Source organism: Crocodylus siamensis, chromosome 2, assembly GCF_052110815.1.
Source record: "Crocodylus siamensis isolate JL-2025a chromosome 2, ASM5211081v1, whole genome shotgun sequence".
NCBI classification, from domain to species: domain Eukaryota; kingdom Metazoa; phylum Chordata; order Crocodylia; family Crocodylidae; genus Crocodylus; species Crocodylus siamensis.
In genome coordinates, this window is record NC_143396.1 from 179,868,944 (window position 1) to 179,892,313 (window position 23,370).

Below are 23,370 nucleotides of genomic sequence, written 5' to 3' on the forward strand. Positions count from 1 at the left end.
TAGTACTTGTTCATGACAACACAAAATACTAACTCACCTATCAGCAACACCTGCCCAAAAGCAAGACAGACACAGAAAAGGCAGTCTATTACTTTTACAATACTGAAGTCCAAAATGTTACCTAAAGTATAACAGCTTTTTCCTTATTTCACACTAGAGGTTTTGGAATATGCCTTTGAGTAAGTCGAACATGAGTAGCTTCAGAAGAAATTAATAGCTCTGAAATGCAAGTTATATGGAAATGCAATATGCATGCTGATCGGGGGGAGGGAATTATTTCTTCAGATTTAGTACACATTACAACTTTTCAAAACTATTCAGCAAACAAACGGGTCACTCACAAGCCTGGAGAAGTCACTTATGCTTTAAAATCAACTGTTACAGACCTCAAATTAAGGCTTTTGGCAATGCTTTTCTAAAGAGACACAGATCTATCTACATCTCAGGCAGGATGCCAGCATAATGCTACCAAAACTTCAAAAGGTTCACAACATGAATAGCCAGCCTCTGGCCAAAGTATTTTATGATGCAACTTGCTGAATAGCACTAGACTGAATGATGGAAGAGCTTGCAAACAAAGAAGCGATGTGAAACAGTTGTGAAAGTTTAAAAGTTGTCAGAAAGGCAGGAAAGGAATCTTATATTCCTTAAAAATGTCTCCTGAGTCAATGACAAAGAACCTACAATAAGTGGCAATACAGTGGTTCTTTAAAATAAATGTAATGGATGGTTTTAAGTTTAAGTGCAGGTAAAAGTTACTAGTCGAAGTCAAGGCACATATCAGTCCAGTTTCTCCCTTCAGTTTAGTTAGTGGTCAAGGGACTAGTATAATGTTAAGAAATACATGCCTCTGGTCTAATTACAGAGATGACAGAACAAGACAACCTATGCATAAAGAAAGAAAAAGAGAAAAGATCATGCCAAAAATGTTTCATCAATAGAAAAGTTAGTCATCAATGGTGGAAAACAGCCACCAAAAGAGGTTTGCCAAATAAAGAGTTATGCAACTCACAAAGCCCCTCTTTGCAGCAGTGCACTAATTCCCTGCTACTTCGCAGAATATCTGAATTCATTTAAACAAAAAGAGAAACTGTAGCTGTTCACCAGTACTGGAGGGTAGAAGACTTTGTGTTGCAATCTCTCCACTTGACTCAGAACAGACAAGAACTCTCCCTTATCAACAGACTAGGTTTACTTGCTTCTTTGCCAAAGATTTCTTTTGTCTCTTTCCCCTCCCCTCCTTCACACACACACACACACACTTTGTGTACAAAATACACATGAAACATTTTCACATTTGGAGTCAGATGCCTTGCTCAGTTAACATTACTGGTGGGGAAAAAAAAATAAAGAGCAGTTACTGCTGAAATGTAGGGCTTTTAGAGCTCCAAGCAGGAGCGTGAACAAATAAGTATACAAGGTTCTTTGGGTAAATCTGATATCTTGTATTAGACCAGCTCAAATAGTTGGAACAATTCTTCTTTGCAAGCTTTCAGGTATAAACACCCTTCATCAGGTGGAGGAAGCATCTGCAGCTGGTGTGTGCTCTTTCTGGATGGCTACAACAAGTATTGTACTGTACTTAAGTATGTGTAAGTGCAACATAAAAGTTTAGGAGAGGTTATTAATATTAGAAATTCCATCTTTATATAGTATGTATGCTAGTTAGATACAGAAGCAAATCAAAACTTGACCTCACTGGTTAAAAAGTATTGGGTAAAATCAAGTCACTGGGGCAGCTGCCTACCTAAGGACCAAAGTCCTCCCCTGCCTGCTTACGATAAACCTCCACTTTAAAGAGTTCCCCCATTACTTGTCTACTTGCTTACACCAAGAGTGTACACGCCTCTTTAGCTGTGCATGCTGTACCACCTCTCTTTTACTTCTTAAAACATTGACAAACTTGTTTTTTACCTGAGAACTTTGCCCACCGCCTGCAGAACCATTTTGCAGCTTAATCCAGTTTTGGGACTCTGGGACAGTACGGGCCTTTCTCCGGAAAGGTTACAATGGTCCCCAACCATTGTACAGAAAGAAAATGGGGATGGAAAGGGAAAAAAGTTGGGGGAACGGCCAGCACAGACTCTCTTCCACTCTTCCAGCTCACTTCTCCCCCTCTGAAAACGAGTCCAACCACATTCACCGGTAGTGTACACAGCTTACTTCATCCAGTCCTCCCTCCCTATTTTCCTCCGCCAATAAGCAAACAGTAAGAGTGGAAAAAAAAACCCGACACACACAAACCCTCAGCTGGAGAGACAAACAGCTGCTCCTTTTTACATACTCTGAGCCAGAGCCAAGTCTGAGGAGCCAGGGCCAATAAGGGAGCGTCTGAATTGCCCTTTTCAAACCGGCGCCAGCCGTGCACCAGGACAAGAGTACTAGTGTGGGGGAAAAGCCTCTTTCAGCCAAGCTCTTAGCATGCCGTGTTGGGAACGATATTGCATTAACCCCTGCAGAGGGAAGCAAGCAGCACTTTCATATGCAGCTTCCTACCTTGCTACTTCTATTCTCAGCCTTAGCTGTGGACATGGGTGGGTTGGAATAGACAGCAAACCCCATGTCTAATAACCTCATTTCAGCAAGTCCTGTTGCAAAGCTTTTCAATGACAAATTAGAACTAAATGCAGAAATAACAGAGGGAGAAATATTACATGAAGAAATGAATCCAAACACAGGGAACAAAAGAGTTAAAAATCACAACATCTGTGAAATAATAAAATACTTTTCATTTTACAAGACATGGAACAAGCAAGTTTAGATGCATGTGGAGTAGCTGTGGTCATCTTGAAATCCTCCATAGCAAAGACACAATTGCCCCAGGTGCCATTTACGCATTTTGATATCCAAGTCAAGTCAGTTCAACACTGCTGAGGCAGCTGATAAGCAAACAAGGCAGTCTAGGATCAGAGGGTTTTTAGACAGGGAACAAACGCACTGTTGTCTGCAGCTTGTGCACGAGCTAATAAAATAACCATGCTGGAAACTGTTAGAAATGGGAGTAAGAGTAAGACTTATTCTCAGCAAGGTTGCACGTTACTCTCCAGAGACCTCCATGGCATATGTGAGCCACGGCTCTGCAAAGTTACATAAGTGAATTATATTGGTTCCACATCAGACGTATGATTTTCCATTGTAAAAAACATGGTTGAAACAATCCAGATCCTTAACTAATGAAGGAATCCTGTAGAAGTGTAGATAGGAGGAGGGAAAAAAATAAGGAAAAAGTAGTCTCTCCCTCATTTACAGTATTCACCGTTCCAACTAACACTCCATTCCATTTCAGACATCCATTAATAGATTTTTAGGTGTATGCTGTATACCTGGTTCCTTACCCTGGGCACATACCCATCCATTTAATGTATAGCTATAGATGCCAGATCAGATGCATACCTGAGATCTGGCAAGGTAGTGACTTACCCGATGGACAGGTAGTCAAGTCATAATACAAAATGAAGAGCTAAAGTAAGTCGCATGCATCTACAACCCTACGTCACCACTCAGATTCTGACGAGCACGATCACCTCAAAAAAAACCCAAACCCCAAACCCTCCCAAAGACTGGAAGTAACAGAGTAACCTGCCACCAGTGTTTTTTCTACTTCACACAGCATCTCATTCACCCATTCCATTCGTTCAAAGGGGGCAGGTTGAAACAAGTTAGCAAATGCCAAGCTTTCCAGAAACAGGAACTGGTTTACTGAGGTGAGGATACATTCCTGCATGTATCCTTCTTTAACTAAATGAAGTCCTGATAATGCTATCCACATGACCATCACCTGCAGATCGCTTGCTTTAAAAATCAGAAGGGACAGGAGCGGCTGTTAATGGCGTATACTCAGCAACCTGGGGGGTCATCGCCATATAGGTGCATGAGAATACCTGTGGGGGGGTCTGCTACTTTCATCATCCAAGCACCCAAAACGGTGCAAAATAATTGTTCTATGAAATGCCTCCTATCCACAATAGTCAGATTTGCAAATGCCAATGAAGTTGATTCCAGCGTCCTTTTGAGGTTGAGAAATAATACAGAGGAAGATAGTTTTGTCCCTGTTTTTTAGGGGATCCATCTGAGATTAAATAACTTCTCCGCTTCTCCCAGGAGCTATGCAAGAGATGAGAAGAGCCAAATTCCAACCCTGCATCTTAAGGACAAACCAGGACTCTCCTGGAATAGCCTCATACCACCCAAGCTTCTCCATAACTAACATAGGGCGCTGACAGATGTGAGAAGCCCCCTCCCTCCCCGCACAAAACCAGCACTTTACTAGAAATGGAATCAAATTAGTTTGATCCACCTCCCAGTGTCTATACAGCTTGCATGCTTCAGCGGGGCCTTTTGGCATTTTTAATCGAATAGCTGATTCAAATCAGCTATTAGATAATAGAGCCAAAAAGCCTCACAGAAGCTCATGAGCTATACTGATGCTAGGCGAGCTGGGTCAAACTGATGCAACTGCTCTTCCAGGCATGGGATGTGCTTGGTATACCAAGCTGAAAGTGAAGTGCTATTGTTCCCCCTGCACCCACGTCTGCAAGCACCCACAGATGTGTCACTAAGCCAACAACAGAAGTACAAGTAGAATGAGGCAGGTTACCTGCAACAGACCCATCTGCTTTTTATTCACAAATGAAATCCATACAGAAACAATTCAGGCCTCTTAAAACCTGGTTTAAGACAAGCATTTGACAAAAATCTTTTTACTGCACTAACGATAAACAGTGAGGACATAGCTGCTGTTTCCAAGGTAAATTAAAGGGGAGTCCATGGAACCAACCAAAATAAAGTGCTATGATAATACAATAGTTTTACCAAGAATGCTAGAATATTTATGATGCAGAGATGGAAGACCTCAACACCCCTCCACAGAGGACAGTCTTAGAGGCTGTGATTTATCTTGAGGAAAAAAATAAAGCAACAGTGAAGAAACTTATGACATGATGTTTTCAGAGTATTCTTTTACACCCTTGATATACTAAATGATCCACTGCTGTACGTAGTATACACCACTTCCACTCTCCATGCATTTTTTTAACCACCCTATGAAACAATCCTCCCTTTTTGTTTTTCTTTCCTTCATTTGCTAACTGGACAGAAAAACTGACAAGATGTACTTGTCTGGGTGGCTGGCACAGTCTAGTATAAAACCCAATATCGTCTCTTTAAAAAATATGCTACTTCATGGGTTCTAATTATAAATGCCCCCAAATCATGAGGTCGCAAGCAAAACGTTATTTTAGGAAACACAGCTCAAGCATGTATATTTTTACAGTGTATGGCATCAGATTTAGTAACTTAAAACATTTGGAAACCGTGGCCAAGTCAGGTGCTGTGGAAGTCATAACTTTGGATTTTTAGCGTTTTAAAACAATAGATTTGAATCACATGTTCAGAGACAAATGGATGGGGTAAGTGGCTAGGGAGGGGGCGGCCAGGGTGGAAGCAGCAAGTGGCTGTGAGGGGAGAGGAGAGGGAAGGCAAAGACTGACAATAGGCAGGTAGGAGTCTGCTTTCCCCTCCACAGCAGTGGGGGGGGAGCTAATTTAAGACATCCCCACCCCAACAATTATACATTTATAGTTTTCCATGTATAGGACATAATTGTTGGGGGCGTTCACCTTAAATTCAAAGTCACTTTGGATTTCAGTAAGTATGATAGGTGCTTTTTCAGTAGTGGACAAAATGGTTCCTCTATGACCCTCAAACCCAGAAAGTGGTAGAAAGCAGAGGGTTGGTTTTTTTTCCTTTTCCTTTTTTTTTCCTAGGGGGTAGAGTGGGGAGGGAACACCACATCAGAATAAGTAACAGAGTTCTCCCCATTAAAAACATGTGTGCTTGTTATGCAGCAATATTACAGATATCCAAGTAAAAGAATTACACATCTCTACATAAAAGAGTAAATAATCAAGTAAACACTACTGATGAATGAGGATATACGAGAAAGTGAGAACATAGGATAAACAGTGGGGAGGACATATTTCCTGCTATCCACATATAAAAGATGCACATGTGATATACTGATGGCAAGTTGTTATGCTTATCTGAACTACCACCAGCACAGACAGAAAGCTGCTTTATGGTTGATAACATCTAAACTCAGACCTCACCCTACTAATAACGCTCACTTATGAAGTCAAACCGTGATATTTAGAAATATTATGAATAATGTTTTATATTTAATTATAACCATTTTATAAGCCAGCATAGCTCAATTAAACTATTTATTTGCCTCTTTCAGGATTCCATAAGAGTTAAGTGTAAAACAGCCAGAAGTATAATAGTATCAAGAGGCTCAGAAAAGACCAGTCAGAACCACTCATTTAAGTGAACAATGCAAGTAAGAAACAAAAAACAGAGCCCATTTTGATTAAAGCGCAACTCAGCATTTAGATACAAGAAATAAGGCCTTGTGATGTCAGGCCATAAAGTTCTGTTTTAAATTAAATCATAGACTATTACACGTCCCTGCCTGACATGTAATGCTTCAATTCTGTTAGCTAACTGCCCCTTTTGTTTGATTTTAATATGTCTGTGCTACTACCTAGCCAAGTAACCTTTCCAATTACCTCTGAATGTGTCCCCAGAGCTCTGGGGCCACTATAGAATTAGCAGCAGGAATGTTTACAGCTCTGTTTGCCTCCACATGGGATTTACAGTAGAAAGTAGCTATTTCAGTTTCCACTCTGCCATCATCCAAATAACAGCAAGGGAAAAGTACTTCGAATCATGTTTAAAGACAAAGAAAGATTGAACTAAGCCTCAAGACATTTAGTGCTGAGATAGAGATGCTGAATTAAAAAAATTAATCAGAAATATACTTCAGCTTCAGTCCAGAACACACACCAGGGTGAAAACTCAACCTCTTGACCATCCAGTGCACCAAAGTAAAAACCCTGCAACTCGGCAGTTGCAAGTATTTCAGAAAGTCAGTTAAAACTGAATGCTCAAAAACAGTGAGTTGAAAGCGTACTGACACCAGTCAATATTCTACTGAATTCCTAAAAGCTCTGGTGGCAGTGTTAAGAGTCAATACTTGAAGCACGTCGTCCAGCAACTACTATTCTTGGCTTCGGCTATGCTGTGGTTTGCTCTGCAAGAGGCAGGGAGAAAAACTGGTACAATATCGTCACTGATCGTAAAACACCAGAAACAAATATCTGCTCGTGTCAAGAGCAGCACGTCAGTAAAAGCCAAGTCTCAAAATATTGTTCAAGTGCCAAGAGGAATTACACAAAGATTGTGTGTGTGTTTTTTTTGTCTCTCCCCCAAAATACAAACAAGGAGGGACGCTGAGATTTCAGGTTTCAGTTCAGACCTTATCAAAAATAGGAAAGTAGATGCATATGTGACTAACAGAATATAGGGTAATGAATATATGCCATTAGGGTAAGTAACACTACCATTTTTGCAGAAAACATGTAGGCCCACACCCATACATCCTTGTATCCTGTTCTCACCAGATTATAATCTATGCAGGGGTGGAGGCCAAGTCTGTAGTTGGACAATGACTTCAAAGGAATGCAAATAGGCTGGAAGAAGCAGTTCTTCAGGTGATAACACTAATGGCTCTGCTTCAGACTGAGCATGTGGTTGGCTGCAGGACTGCATCATCACTCCAACACTTCTCGATATTCCTTACTGCAATGCTACATCTGACCACCAACAAGCACCCAGTCAAAGTAGAGCGAAACTACTGAATGGAAGGCAAACTGTTTAAATCTCAGCCAATTCTGAGCCAAAACAAATACCACCCCAACCTCAGCCTTTGAGCTCTAGCATGCTGATGATGCTGTAGTGTGTGCTCACTCAGAAGCAGACAGACATTCAGGCAATCATCTTTACCGCAGCATACAAAAAACCGGGACTGGCGCTTAACAATCAGAAGACAAAGCTACATGCATCCTGAAGGCCATGAGTTGGACATCCCTGCTTCACAGTGAAGAGAGCCCTTGGATATACAGCTGAAGTTTGAATTAGTAATAGTTAACAAATGCATGTGCATGTACACACACACACAGCTTTCTGCAAGAGGTGCAAACTGAGTTGGATTTTTACCTCAACATTAATTATATTCTGCCTGAAAGCATGTTCTTTGTTGCCTGTACTATACTACTGTATAACACTGTATGGGCTGATCCTCAAATGTAAATGTGGTTGCATATAGTAATAAATGAAATGGTCCCTGTTTGCAGCTTTCTTGCATAGCTCCTGTGAGGTTTTTTTAGCCTGCAAAATGCTATGACATTCCAAAAAAAAAGCAACAAGAACAAAAAACTATTATTTGGTGTAGATGCCTTACCACTGTCCACAGGCAAAACAGTTGGACTTGCAAAGAAACCCTACGTGGTACAACAGTAGAGATGCTGTACTTAGCTTAAAAAGTAGAAAGATGAAGAAGAATAGATGGAAAGCAGGGCAGGGTGGCACCTTAGAGTAACTCTTCCAAGAGAGGCATAAGGTTTTGTAGGTGACAGCATCTGATGAAGCACTAGGCTGCTGCCTATAAAAGCTTATAACTTGCTGAATGAGATGGTCTCTAAGGTGCCACCTTGTTCTGCCTGATTTCAGACTAACATGCCTAACTAGCACCTCTCTCACTCTCAGAAAAGACAAAAGACAACATAAAACTGGATAGCCGCTGTTTCTGAAGCAGGATCTTCCAGGCTGCCAAACTGCAATGAAAACCTTGCCGTGGCTGCCTGCATACGCTAGTAATTATGAGGAAAAACAATTCATCTTAGATGGAGGAAAGGACTCATTTCTCTCCCCTACAACTTGAGGGGGGGGGCAAGGGAGGAAGGAGAGGGATTCCACAAACAAGCAAAGCCACGCTGATGATCCATCTCTGTGAAAGCATCAAAGAAAAAGTCAGTTGACATATATACCCTCAAGTCAGACTAGCAGCTACTAGCGCCACATGGGTGCTCCTGGCAGAAAGAAAGAGGATGCACATTTTGTGTCATTCATAACCATTGTTATCCTATTTCTCTCGTAACAGAGACGGAAGTTTCAATGCAACTTTAACCATTCCTTTTCTTTTCTTGCCTACTCATGAAGCTTAAAACGGTCTGCTCTCCAGGGAAGAATTAGGGCAATAATAAATACATTTTAATACTCAAGAGCCAAAATGAAGGACTCCTGTTTTTCTCCCTCTCTCCCCTCAAAACACACAGGACCCCAGGCTTCATAAAGAGGCTGAACTTCTAAAACTTGGCTAAGAAATTCTCCTGAGGGATCAGTTAACATATCTGAAATGACTTGCTACCCTTATACAAAACTCCCTGTAAGATTTACAAGGCAACTACTGTTTTTACAGACTTATGTCAATATGGCACAGCAAACAAAGCCCTAATTGCAAGCTGGTGTGAAATTCTAGGATGAGGGCTGCAAGATGGAGTCTGCATAGAAAGGGAAGGACCATCACCCGTTGGGTGGGAAAAGAGAAGACAAAAACCACCCCCCAAAAAATGGTAAGGGGGAGACGGAATGTTCTTGCCAAGTTATCCAGAAAAAAAGCACTGAGGAAGTAGAAATGTCTCTCTTTTGGTGTTATGACTCCAGCCCCATTTGAATCTGCTCCAGGCAGTAGCACTGTAGACTATTTTATCTGATAATAAATGCACTTTAGATGAGGGCATGGGGAAAACGAGGATTCATAAAAGCGACTAAAGTATACTGTCAGAGAATTCTCTCCAGGCATGTTTTATTAAATACATGTGAAACACAGCTTACATTATGTAACATTAAACAGTGGAGCCCATTCACTAACTCATGGCACTTACCAAATAATTTCTGAGTTACAACTGTTAAAAGTAAGGCCCCATAACTCTGAAGGCACAAAGCTGGTTCACACCCAGTCCAGTACCTGTTAGTCTACAACACCTTTACAATTCTTATAGGATTGGCTTCACTTAGAACAGAGGTTCCCAAAAACTTTCTTACTGCATACTCCTTCCTGATTTATCAGCCGCCCACCTACCCCTACACAAGCATACCACAGAATTGTAGAAATTAAGGGCTGGACGGGACCATGAAAGATGGAGTCTAACCACCCTTCTCTGGGCAAGAATAATGTTTTATATTCTAATCTCTTAAATGCCAACTATCATTAAATGCTTTATATTTTAACCCCTTGTGTTTTATAATCCCCATATGTTTTATATTTAACCCCTTAAATGCCAATCACTATTATAATGAAAATTAAATCTGCCATTACACAGGTTCTCTTGTGTACCCCCAGAGGTATGCGTGCCACAGTTTGGGAACCTAAAATACACATGCTAGCCTTTGGTTTATTTTCAGTGCAGCGAGAGGGCCATCCTAACTCAGTGTTGGGATACGTGCATATCAATTCCTGGCATGTAAGTCATATCATTAGCCTTCTAAATTACATGCCCAAACTCATAGGAGTTTGTGAAATGCATGAAAGACTTTTAAGCTGCAACAGCTTTATCTGTGGCACTGTTTAACTGCTCTTCTCATTTCAGCAGGGCCATTTGAAGAAGAGGCAGGCATAGGATGGAAGAAGGAATTTAACCTGTCCCCCATCCCATAAAACTATTTATCACTAATCACAAAGCAGAGAGGATTGTTTTAAAAAGTCCAGCCTGCAAGTGTGTGTTGAAGACAGAGGGTTCACCGTGAAGCCTGATGTATGCCAAGTCCCAAGTGTCTTTAGTATGACCATGGGGCAGTCGTTCTTATTCTTTTCAGAATCAGGGTACCCCTCACTCCACGATTTTGAGCATTTGCAGCAACCCTGGTTGAAAACCACTGGGCTCAATTTACCTCAGTATTTCTTAACTGGCTGCTGCTGCCAGGTTAAGCCTGCACTCTGTGCCTGCTGCACAGCTAAACCAGGAATGGTTGTGGCACATGTTCCTCCTGCATTAGGGGCTCTACACTTAAAGTAGGCAGAAGAGATGTCCTGTGATGTAGCCCTTGATGGTCCAAACCTGCACAGCATCTCCTGGATGTGTGGGACAGGTGGAACTGTGCTGTGCACTTATTTCTGGAGAGAGGGAGACAGGGAAGAGAAAAAGCAGCAAACCAGGAACAGCTACAAGCAAGGCAGCTCTCCTATCTGCTTTAGGGTTATAGAAACCTAATGTAGGAGGCATGTGCGTGCTACAGCCCTGCACACAGTACAGTTTTACTTGGCTGTCACCATTGCTGCTATGCAGCTTAGCTGAGGACCACTGGGGTGGGGGAAAAGATGAATTTTAACGATTTTAAAATTTTCCTGTGTGGGGAATGCAAAAAACTCCTTATGTTTTATTATAGTAGAAACTTCATATTTTTACCAAAGCAAATGCTCCTCCATGCTTGTCTGGTAAGCGTGTTCCAGTCTGTGCCCATGCAAACTTTACTGCATGTGGAATGTGCCTGCCTTGGCTACACAAGACAGCAGTAGGCTGAACTACCATCCTTCCAAATCTCCTTTCACTTTTGTGATTGTTTTTACATTTTTGTTTCATGTAAAGATGCCTGTGCACTTCAAACACAACTACTTATTCAATTCTTGCATGTTTGGAGGCTGTATAACTTGTGATACTGCAAAAGAAAAAAAAAAAGGTGAATTGGACATCCAGCCTGTGTTCAAATAAGCATGGTACTGGGGATTCAGACTGAAACTGACTGACCAAGATCCAGACTACTCCATGTTAACAATGATTTACAGGGTATTCAAGAGTCACATACCAGACATCTGATGCATAGCATTTTGGTATATGAAGCAACTGGTAAAGTAAAAATCCAGAATCCTATGCATACTATTTTATAGCTTTAATAAATTCTATTATCCATAAATAGAAGTTCTTCAAAAACAGGTCTAATGTCATTATTCCTTACTGAATAAATTGGAGATAAAGTTTAGAGGGCTTTTATCATCAAGACATCTGAAAGACTGAAGTGATGGTGGAAGCTACCATTTCTTCACACTTTAATAATTGTTAAAATTAAGTAAATAGCATTTTTCTTAATTATTAAACACTTCCTCACTGGCCTCAGAATACGTGGAAGTAATTTTATCCATAGGATAGCATCCCCAAAAAATTACAAGCTCCTGAAAGAGAAGCTATGATGGAAGTACCACCCAAGCTCTTGCTATGATAGGCCCTGGTGACACAAATGGCTCTGTTACAATAATGGCACATGGTTTCACTGCCTCAAAGTCTGGTTAGAATCTTGTAATTCTTAACTGAAAAAGGAATAAAGAAAGCTTTTAAGAATCAGTGTCATCAGAGCACGAAAGGAAAACCAAGCAGGATATACAGCATATGCGGGTCCTGCAAGATGCCTAGTATGCAATAAATTTTAACTGTAGATGAAAATGGCAGTTTTGCCCAAGAGCTCTGATTACATACCACTGTCTCATCTAAAAATTCAGCACAGATTAGTATTTCAAACCTGTTTCTGTTGTGTATTATACCTCTGGAATGGGTCTTCATTAACTAGAAAAAAAGAGTAAGAACAATGGACAATAGAAAAGATTCTGACTGCTTGTTCCAGACAGGTATATTCACCACGGACTGGCTTCAGTTTCTGGCCCTGAGAGGAATGCAGCAGAAAACAGTGCTGGCTGCAACCCTGTGTAGAAAATTATCCTTGGCCCATCTGTAATTGGCTGCTCCAGTAGACAGAGGAAGTCTTGAGGTTAAGGCACCAGACCGGGAACAAAGTAGTTTAGACCAAATTCTTGGCTCTCCCTAGGACTTCCTGTGTGATATCCACAAAAATAACTTAGCTTGTGCACCTCAGTTCCACATCTATAAACTGGAGATGCTGCTATTACCTTTTCCTGTCCTTTACCTTGTCTGTTTGTGCCAGCTATTTGCTTCAGGGATTTAGGTAACTACAAACAGACACCAGAACAATGCAAGATTCAATTATAATGCAAACAATACTTTTTATACTGCTACCAGCAAGCCCTTTACCGCATTAAGTACATAAAACAAAGTAAAAAATATCTAGGCTCTTGTACAACAGGAGATGGGGAAAGGCACTGTCAATGAAAGGGAAAGAGGGTAGAAGAAGGGTTTGAGATTAATCAAAGCAAGATGGGCCAGCTGACACGAGTGTTGCCTAAACTCCTAGTTAACATCATTCCGTTCTTTTTCTAAAGAGCACAACATGCTTTAGGATCAGAGGAAATTCAGTCCATACTTGTGACCTAAAAGCTAGTTTGCTAATGCACTTCTATCAGCGTCTTTTTAACAGAGAAAGAGACATGCCAAAAATAGTTGGGGTGGCATGTATATAATAACCTGTCTCTCCTATTTTCTGCACTTACGAAGGTGGGTAATATGTATGAGACAATTGCTCTCTAGTCCATATAAGGATATAAGCAAACCCTGGTCTCTGACATATTTGTCTAAAAATGAAATGAAACTTTGGAAACACACACTGTTCCAGTGTGTAAATAGCAACCTTCCCTCTACAATTATAGTACACTCTGCTGACAACTGAACTGTGCCCAGGATACTTCTATGAAGATGAATATTAACCATTTTTCTTAGATTGCTAAAATACATTTTACCTGAATTATGCAAATACATACAACTGCATGTGCCCAAACCAAGTCTTTACTCTTTTCCTCTTGGTTAAGAAAATAATTAAGTGACTTTATATGTCTGAGTATGTTTTTCTTTTAATCAGAAAGCATCATCTTCCTTTTAGCTTTTTGCCATACAGCCTCAACCCTCCTACTATAGACTGTATACAGGAAAACTGAAAACATGTTAAAAAAAAGTGCTGTCACTTTTTTCTATTTAAAATTACAATATTCAGCTTAAAAAATGAATTTTAATTTCTACCTAGGAAAACTTTTACAATCTCTGCTCTCTGCTATGCCTGATAAAGGGTGCATGTGCCTGAAAGCTTGCAAATAAATGAAATAATTTATTTGCAAATATTAGTTGGTCTAATAAAAGATACCACCTCTTCCACAAGTTCTGATTCCTAATATTCAGCTTGTAAACATAGGTTTAACAGGGTGAGGGGGAAGGAAGAAAGTGGAGGGAGCTTCTCTTAATGCTTCCATATAACATACTTGCAAGTATGATTTGAGAGAGGTACAGTGCTTTTGAAATGCAAGTTTCCATGAGCAGAATGCTACGGCATGCTAAGAGCAACATCCAAACCATGCAAGTATTTCTATTCATTGGCCAGAAGAGTGAAATAAGTCAGGTTCTTTGGAAGCAGCCTAACTCTCAAGATAATGTTGGAGTCAGCCAGTTTACAGCCTGGTTACCCTGTGCTAATTGTTTTATGCTACCATGTTAAAGCCTTTGGTTAGATTTCCAGGTCTAGCTTTTCATATCCTTGGCTGCCGAAACCCGGATGCTGTAGAGCCAGTATGTTCCATTCCTCCTTGTTCTGGGGCAACCCATATGGTCAAACTGAAGAGGAATAATGGTTTAAGTGTTTTGCTGAACTGAGGCTTAGAAGCAGCCCAAGCCTGTCCTCTTAGGAAAGAAAAATCATCAGTAGGATGTAGCATCTCAAAAAAGGAGGGAACATGAAACCATACACACAAGAAAAGGCTTCTTTTTTGTTGACTATACACTGTATGCCTATATAACAAAACACTCAAGGGGAAACCGTCTGTGAAAATGCTTCATAAAAAGACTCTGTGTCCTAGTAGATGTAACACCAATCATAAGCAGCTGCAAGGTCGAGCACTGCTTAGCTCTGCCTGTTGATGCATAACCAAATACATTATTTCACAAATTAGCAGTGTCTGTATGTATATCCATACAAGAGCCAGCACATATTCAGAGCTCTGCTCATGACCAGGGATCATGGAGAACTGAGAAAAAACATGGATTTCTGCCTTTACTAGAGAAAAACATGGATTTATCACTTTAGTAGAGATGTGCATGGATTCTGCACTTTTGCAAAGAGCTCTCTTGCAGGCTGGCAGATTTCCAGCCTGTAAGGGGCTCGGGGAAGTCGGAGGAAGGTGGTCAAGCAGGGGCACCATGTGCGTGTATCTGCACATGGCCACCAGCCAGCTTGGAGAGCAGCCCCCACAAGGAAGTCTGGTGGGGTGGGGTGGGGTAGGGTGCCAGGGAATTGAGGCCCCTCCATGGGGGGAAGTGGGGGGGGGGGGTTGGGTTGGAGCTGCTGCCCACCTGGGCAGTACATGGGGCTTGGCAGAGCTGGAATGAGTGGCTGCAGGGCCCCAATGGGGAGCAGGATGGGGAAGAAGCTGGCTCCCCAACGCTGAACATATGCCGGGGGGGCAGGGGTGACCCATGTGGAAACAGGCTTGAGCTCCCCACCCTGCTGCCCTCCCCCAGGGCCTCTGCAGCCCAGCAGATGGGACCTGGTACAGCAGGGAAACCTTCTTGCTGCTGCAAGCCCCACATTGTCCTAGTGAGGAGTCTCCTTCCCACTCAGCAGCAGTGGAAGCAGCAGCATAGGACTGTGCCTCTCGCTGCTGCAGGGTGGGCTCGGGGTGCATTGTCAGTGCAGTGCAAAGCACCCAGCAGCACGGAGCTTCCTCATCCAGCCTGAGGCACAAGTTCCCCTACTTCACAGGAGTGCGCTGAGTGTTGGGGAGCTGCCCCCCCTGCCCAAGCCCACAACACCTACCCCTGCTCTAGCTTTGCCGCCCATAGGGGAGGAGGAGTCCCGTTCCACTATGCTGCAGTCGCCACCATCTTCCACAGGCAGCAACCGGGGCTTGGGCTGCTGCTATGGGGGCAGAGGGTTGCGTACCTGGGTCCTTGGCCCCAAAGCCTTGGCAGCTGGGGGGCCCCTCCAGCAGGGTTGGGGGGAGTAAAGGCTCTGGACCTGTGTTCTGTGAGCTAAGGGGGAAGGGGAAGCTCTGATTTTCCATGATAAAAATCCCCCCCAAAAAAATCAGTATTTCAAATTTATTTTATAATAATGATTGAGGAACTGGTAGGTTTCCCAATTACTATAAAATCATACGTACGTTCCATCTATCCAGCAGCATTTCATTTTAATCACAGATTTTGGAGTTTTTAATCAGACAATCTCTGATTTTTATCAAAGAGATTGTAATTTTTTAAAATCAAAGAAAACCAAGATCCCTGCTCATGCCTGAAGTCTTGACTCTACCACTAACTCCTGTCAAGTAGGGTTACCTTCTGCCAACAGCCCCTTATTTATCCTTCTATTCCTTACCAAGCTTGCAGAGATGATCGCTGAAGGCCAGCTGCAAATCACTGAACTGGCAGAGTCCAGAACACGGGACATAACCAGGTTTGACTGCATTAAAAAATAACCCTTACAGTCAATGGATCCAGTCTCATTTCTTGGACATCTCTGCTGTAACTGACACCATCAATCATAAGATATTGCTGTTCTGCCAAAGTGTTAGGGATACAGATGAATGAACTAAAATGGTTGGAGTATTTCCTAGAGGGAAGCACAGCCAAGGAAGAGTGATGGAAAACTGCATTTGAAACCCAACAAGAATCAAGGACCCATCTGATCCAGTGTACTACATACAGGTAGTAAGAGCTGGTAAAATGGCATGGCTCCCTGTACCTTGCAGATAACACACAGCTCTACTTATCTTTCACTTTGTTAGTGAAGACAAAGCCAGTCATACAAAATATCTTTTTTTTCGGGGTGGGGGGAGGAAATCTGAATATACAAGTAAAATATTTTATAAATTAAAAATAGTACCGAGTTAAAAAGTACCTCCTCCTCCAATATTAGAGTATAATTCTGCTTCTTAACAAGTGCAAAACATTTATTGAGCATTTCTGCCTTTCTCCTGCACCACCGCCCTACTGTCTGAAATCGGCCCACATGTTAAGAAATTCACTGAAGCTGAACCAAGACCTAGCTTGCTGCTGGAGAAAGGAAGACACTTCGGAGAACATAGAAATCACAGTGCAGTCTACTTTGGTGGTAGAAGGCACAAACCTGCAATCCGTCAAGTCGGTTCGTAGTTTAAACAGTACTCTGGGATTTCCTATCAATATTAACTTTCAAACAGCAGCATCTGCAAATACTGTGTTTTACCATCTCCAGCTGACTAGGGAACTGTTGTACCCTGGCAAAAAAATGACAAAACTTCAATTATACACCTTCTTTATCACCTCCCATCTGGACTACAGCAATACACTGGAACTGACCATAAAGCTATCAAGACTCAAGGAGCTCTGGTAAGGAATACTGCATTGTGACGCTTCAACAACTGAGACTGGAAACAAATGTCTACTGTGGAGAGCTCCCAAATATTGCAGCACAGCTGATCCTGCTCCACAAATGTCTACAGAAAGACATCAGGTACTGTGTGATGATAGAGATTTACCCAGTGAATGTGTACAAAAGTGCAAGAGATGGGCAACTCCCACAGGAGCTCCTCCCTCCACTTGCAGACACCTGGGGGAAATCCCTTGCAGAGGGATTCCACCAGCATATACACCTCTACTCTAACATGGGGGGGCATGTCTGCAAGCATGGAGAGAGAGGGAACCCCTCTCTCCCTGGCATCTCACAGACACCTTGAGGAAATCCCCTGAAGGGGACTCCCTCAGTCCCCAACATGGGGTGCACATCTGCAAGCAGGGGGTTTCCCCACTCAACTAGCTCCTGGGACCTCTGGGGATGAGTCTGGTTGACTTCCCTGCTTATAGAGAGGCACCCAAGGGATGCTCTCTCTAAGCAGGAAAAGCTGAGCAGGTGCTCCAGGCACTTAAGATGTCCTCTAGCTGCCAAAACACCCATCCAGGGTGGCTAGAGAGTACAAGCAGCTCGGGCTGCCTGTACTGTCCTGTCCCTGAACTAACAGACATCCACAGCAAAAAAGCAGCAGCATCTTATTACTACTTTTTGCTGCACCACTGATTCTCCTCTGGTGTGGTGCAACGAAGGGGTGTCTATTTGCTCTCCATCTGTGCGGTCAAAAAAGTTTGTGTGGAGGCTTAAATGAGACACCAGGCAACGTCTGTTTCCACCCAGAGTTGCACTGAAAACGTGTCCACTACTCTCTACGCTGCCTTCACACAAGTTTAAGGTTTCAATCCTCATATTTAAAGGAGATCAATGGTTAGGCACACCTTACTGAAGAAAGTCCAGAACTACAGGATGATGATCCATGGTGAATACCTCAGCTCCTCAGGCACAATGGAAATTTTTTACCATAAAAATAAAGCTTTTTTGTGCAGCAGACCAAGCTCTCTCAGAAGCTAGCTCAAGACTGAGTGTGTGCTTATACAGCACAAAGCAGTAGCATGCTGAGCCTTAAATGTTGATGTACTGAGACATGTGATGCTTGCTTCACATGTGGTACTTGCTTCACATGTGAGGCTGAGTAGATACCACATGCATCAGCATGGTACTGCTTTGCACTGTATAAATGGATGGTGCATTTGTAACCTTTTCCAAGTGGCCTTCCATTTCAATGAAAGCAATGACCAATTGCAGACTCCAAATAAATAGTAGAGAACAGACATCTGGTACTGCTGTGCAACAGGATAGAAAACAAAACACTTAAAAGGAGAATATAAAGTGCAGATGTGCTTTTGCACCTGCACTTTAAGCCTGAATTTACTAGCATGTGCACTACCACATTACGATAGCACCACTACTTCTGGTTCAGGAGCTAACACAGGCTGCGTGGATAACGCATACCTCAGCATGGCACTACTCTGCACTGTACAAATGCATGGTGCAAGATGAAAAAACATTTAGTGCCAAGCTTCTCAAAGTTCCATGAATTGACAGGTTACTCTGAAGAAGGATGAAGATGAGCATCACGACTGACTTGAACAAGAAATCAAGAACATAAAATCAATCATAGGTTTATAGCTCTTTTCTCCAAGAAGCACAACTTTAACATATCACTCTGTTCTGTTAGGAAAACCTTTGCATCTCTAATGAATTTGAAACTGTGCTGTGTTTGATCAAATACTCAAGGGAAAAAAAACATGTACGTTGCAATCTATTGGCTCTGTTTTTTCATTTACCTAGGTTCAATCAGTCCTAACAATTCAACCAGAGGTGTAATGAGCAAGGTTTGAGGGAAGTGCCACTGAGCAAGAGCAGTGGGGGTGCTGAGATCCAGGGCAGGAATCCTATCTGTTCCAGGGACTTAAAGGGTGCCTACATACAAGCGCCGAGGCTGCTCCGATGCACTGGAATTCCAGTGCATTGGAGCAGATGTGATTAATCAAGTCTGCTGGAGCATGGTAACTGCCATCCTCCAGCAGCCTCTCAAGTCTCATGCATCAGCGTCCTTGTGCTTAAAACTGGTGGTGGGGGTGCTGGAACTGCCATTTTTAAGCACGGGGACATTGATACATGAGGCGTGCTGGCACTTTAAATTACAGTGGCTCTTGGAGCTGCTCTAATTAAAGCCCCATTCCCACCCCCCAAAGCACGTGTAAACGTGTCCATAGTCCCCGGAAATTGCTGCTGCAGCAGTATGGTCAACCCATCCCAGTTGTTAATTGTATACAAGTATTCTGGAGTCTCTGCACCTGGCCACTGCTGCCAGGGTCTAAGCTCCTTAGGGTGGGAAGAGAGAGGAAGGTATCATTTTAGTGCCCCCACTAAATTGACAGCCAGGGCTAGTGCCCTGCTTGCTCACCCCACTTTACGCTACTCAATTCAGCTATCAAACTACATATGGACCACATAGCATATTGTCCTCTCACCACAAATTCAACTCTAGTTGTAACTTTGGTGCTGCCACTACAGTCCCATCATACTGCTGCCCCCTTGCATTAAAATGGACACCGTACTTCATTCATGATAAATGTAAGCTGTCTGGCTGAAGGGGAAGAGTCTAATTTGAGTGAATGCAATTCTTCAGTAATAAACAACCAGCTACTGTGTGGAGTTAGACTTGCACCACACTCCAGTGTCTTACTACATTCACTAAATCCCCACTTTGAATGCCTAAAATGGATAAAAGGGTATAGGTTGTAGCCATGTTGGTCTAACGACACAGCTTCTCTACTATTCATTCCATGCAGGAAGAGCACACACCAATTGCAGATGCGTCTTCAGCCTGACTTGGGGTATTTATACCTGATAGCTTACAAAAAAGAATTTTTCCAACTATTTGAGCTGGTCTAATAAAAGATATCAGATTTACCCAAAGAACCTTGTTGAGAATGGAGAGACAAGTTCTCCCGTAAATTTAGAAAAAAGATTTATATAGCAGCTTGGCTTCCTGCAGCACTAAGAATGTGAGATGCAAGTACTCTCTACCGTGGCATGGACACTGACTCCCTCCTCCCCTTGCCTTACTCACACACATTCAAAAGCCTCATCCACCCCTACTACCTTTAACACAAACATGACCTATATTTTTCAGGAACTGCTGAACCTTGCCTGGAGGATGAAAACAAATAAAGGTTTAACGGATTGTTAATATGCAAGTCAGAGCTTGCGTACATAATCCCCTACCTCCAAGGTGTTGTACCAGAGTGCCAGATGAGGTTAACGTTTTTTGTTGCCCCTATTTACTGTCTCATTCATATTAAAGAAGTTATGCATGAGAACAGAATTCAATGATTGTACAATATCAAGAAAAATAGATTTTCTTCCTAAACAGTAGAATTCATATCTGCTTCAGGATCACAGCTTCTATTTGGCAGACTGTATTTTCAAGAAGAAACAGTGTGAGCAACTTGAATCAGATCAGCAATTTGGCACTTGTTTTGCTTTTGTAACCTTTTCCAAATGGCCTTGCATTTCAATGAAAGCAATAAACAATTGGAGCCTCCAAATAAATACTAGAGAACACAGATCCGGTACCGCTGTTAACAGGATAGAAAACAAAACACTTAAAAGGAGAATATAAATTAGACTGGTTTGACATGATATTTAAAGGAAAAGTGTATCTAAAATGAAAATGTGTAACTATGAGATATGACAAAGCCTTAAATGCTTATAATCTACTAAAATAATGCAAATTAAGTGAAACAAGTATTCAAGGCTACATGTTTGCAGCCAAATTTCAGATAAAACGTCAACCCATTGAAATAGCAGAAATCACTGACTAAGCACCTGTGATCAGAATATGTTCAAGTGCTAAACCGGCTTAGGACAGCAGTAGGCACTTCTACACATGAAGAAAGGATATATAATTTCTAGTTAATTCCAATGGTTCAGTTCAATCACTTGTCCATTCAACACTGAGAAACTTGTTAGGAATTGGAAAAAGAGAGAGAAGAAAGCTTCTATTTTTTCCTTTTACAAACTAGGAATAAGAGCTAGACATGAAAGGAAGAGCTCTAGGAGTTAAAAGTCCTGAAATATGCATCAACTAGAAACACATCAGGTCAACTTCCTGACTACAGATAATACTTTCCTTCTCTGTTTAATAAATCAGTTATAAATACGAAATCTGTCCAACACATTTAAGAAAGCATTTTAAGATGCTTCTCTGAAAATAAAGATTAAGAAACAGAAGAAGTATATGTAAAATTTGGTGATTAGTTACATATGCATCTTCTTGGTGAGCGAAAGTAGCACAGAATTATGCCTATTTATTTATTTTAGGAAAATACCTACACATACAAATGCAAACTATTAAAGTTCAGTTAATTCAGCATGTTCTATGTGCCGATTTAAAATGAAAGCAAACCACTCAGTCTTGTATATTCAGGTGACATCCTTTCAGTATTAGTAGCATATCTGTACACTGGTGGTACCTGCTACGGGTGAAGTTATTAGGTTTGTCCCATTAGATCAGATTTTCAGCTGTTCCTATTTTGCTGGACTGGCTGAATTTTCCCACAATGGGCATTATTTTTCTTTTAAAAAAATCTTAAACTGAAGAGCTCAATTACCTGTGTGGTTTCAGAGCAAAGGTCTAGAACAGAGGTAGGCAACTTTTTTTGGCCAGAGTGCCAAAAACCACCACAATGGAAGGTGCCAGAGTGCCGGCATGCCAGAAAATCAAAATGAGGACAGGGGGTACATGGCAGGCATGCCCTGCTTGTGCCCCTTGCCTTCCACCCAAAGCCCCTGCCCCCCCAGCCCTGCTGCCCCTTGTCCCCACCCAAAGCCCCTCCCTCCCAGCCCAGGCTCTGTGGCTGCCAGCAGCTACCTAGAACCTGGGCCAGCTGCAAACATCTGCTGCTTCTCAGTCCCGGCCTCCAGGGAGGCAGCACATACCAGCAATGCTCCTGGCTGCGCTGCCCACAGCACTGCACCAAGGTGCCAGCACTGTGCCCATTGGGGCTGGGGCCAGGGAAGCAGCAGCTGTTTGTAGCCTCCCAGCTGCAGCCGGCCCCGGCTCCGGGTAGCTGCTGCCGGCCGGGAGTCCGGGCTGCTCCTAGCAGGCAGCTGGGATGCTGCAAGCCCTACTGACAGCAGCCCCAGCTCTGTGGCTATCAGCAGCTACCTAGAGCTGGGGCCGGCTGCAGCCAGCAGGCTGCAAACAGCTGTGCCTCTCCTGCCCCAACGCATGCCAAGGAAAATGGCCAAGCTCGGCACGTGTGCTGGGGGTTGCCGACTCCTGGTCTAGAATTTGGCAGGTGGTCAGAGATTACAGAGAGCAGCTTATGTTGCCAGAGCATTCAGGTGAAAGTCACTGGAGCAAGGAAGCACACTGAAAGAACTACCACAGAGGCACGCAACCAGAACTTACAAGGACCCATTTGCATGTGGCAGGACAGAAGTAAAACACCCACCTGTGCAAGATGTGGTATCAGATCCAAAATGCCTATAGAAGTCTGACATCTCTGCTAGGGGCAATTAAGGTGGGACATCCCCAAGAGACTAAGGAACTAATTTGTTTATAACACTTTTTATCCTATGATGGAAATACCTGGTTTACCTCCAATATATAATAATGCATGTGGGGAACAGACAGAAGTAATCTTTATACACATTTTCTCTGAACACAGCACTGAATTATCTGGCTTAAAGACATAGTTTACTTCATTTAATATAAAAATTGGCTCATCTATAAAGTGATTATTCATGAAGTATGGTGGATGTATTACACAGAAAAGAAATAAGCAAGAAAAGAAGTTTTGAATTAAATTGTTTCCTATATTGCCTGGCAGACAGTTGTTTGTGACACCATATTTACACACATCATTACATACAATACAGTTGCTAAAACAGCTCTCTGAACTATAAACAAAGGTTAGGCTTGAATTAAGAGCATAAATTATTTCCATTTTCCAAGGGAAAGGAGGAAGATTTGAACATTAGAACACTCCAAACTATTGAAGATATAGATTTTGGGGGTTTTTTGAATATGGGTTGTGATCTTTCACTTCTTTACACACACTTTATAGCACAAAGAGTAACACACTTCAATTCTAATTTGTAGCATTTTACACCAGCATATGCAGAAGGAAACTATTGTACAATATCTGAAATGCTAAAAAAAAAGTTAAGGCTAGATTATTTAAACTG

The 23,370-nt window shown here is 42.2% G+C and overlaps 1 protein-coding gene across 4 annotated transcripts in view; it reads right to left on the reverse strand.

Annotated features, from left to right (window-relative positions):
* MOB2 (MOB kinase activator 2) overlaps positions 1 to 23,370 on the reverse strand; it is a 190,395-nt gene that overhangs the window by 41,517 nt on the left and 125,508 nt on the right. Inside the window, exon 1 of one of the 4 annotated variants that reach the window (XM_090032457.1) lies at positions 1,915 to 2,128. The exons of the other annotated variants lie outside the window; for them this stretch is intronic. Coding sequence (XP_089888583.1) covers positions 1,915 to 2,024 — 110 coding nt within the window. The 5' untranslated portion in view covers positions 2,025 to 2,128. Of the gene's footprint in view, positions 1 to 1,914; positions 2,129 to 23,370 lie in introns of those variants that run through there. 4 annotated transcript variants of the gene reach the window in all.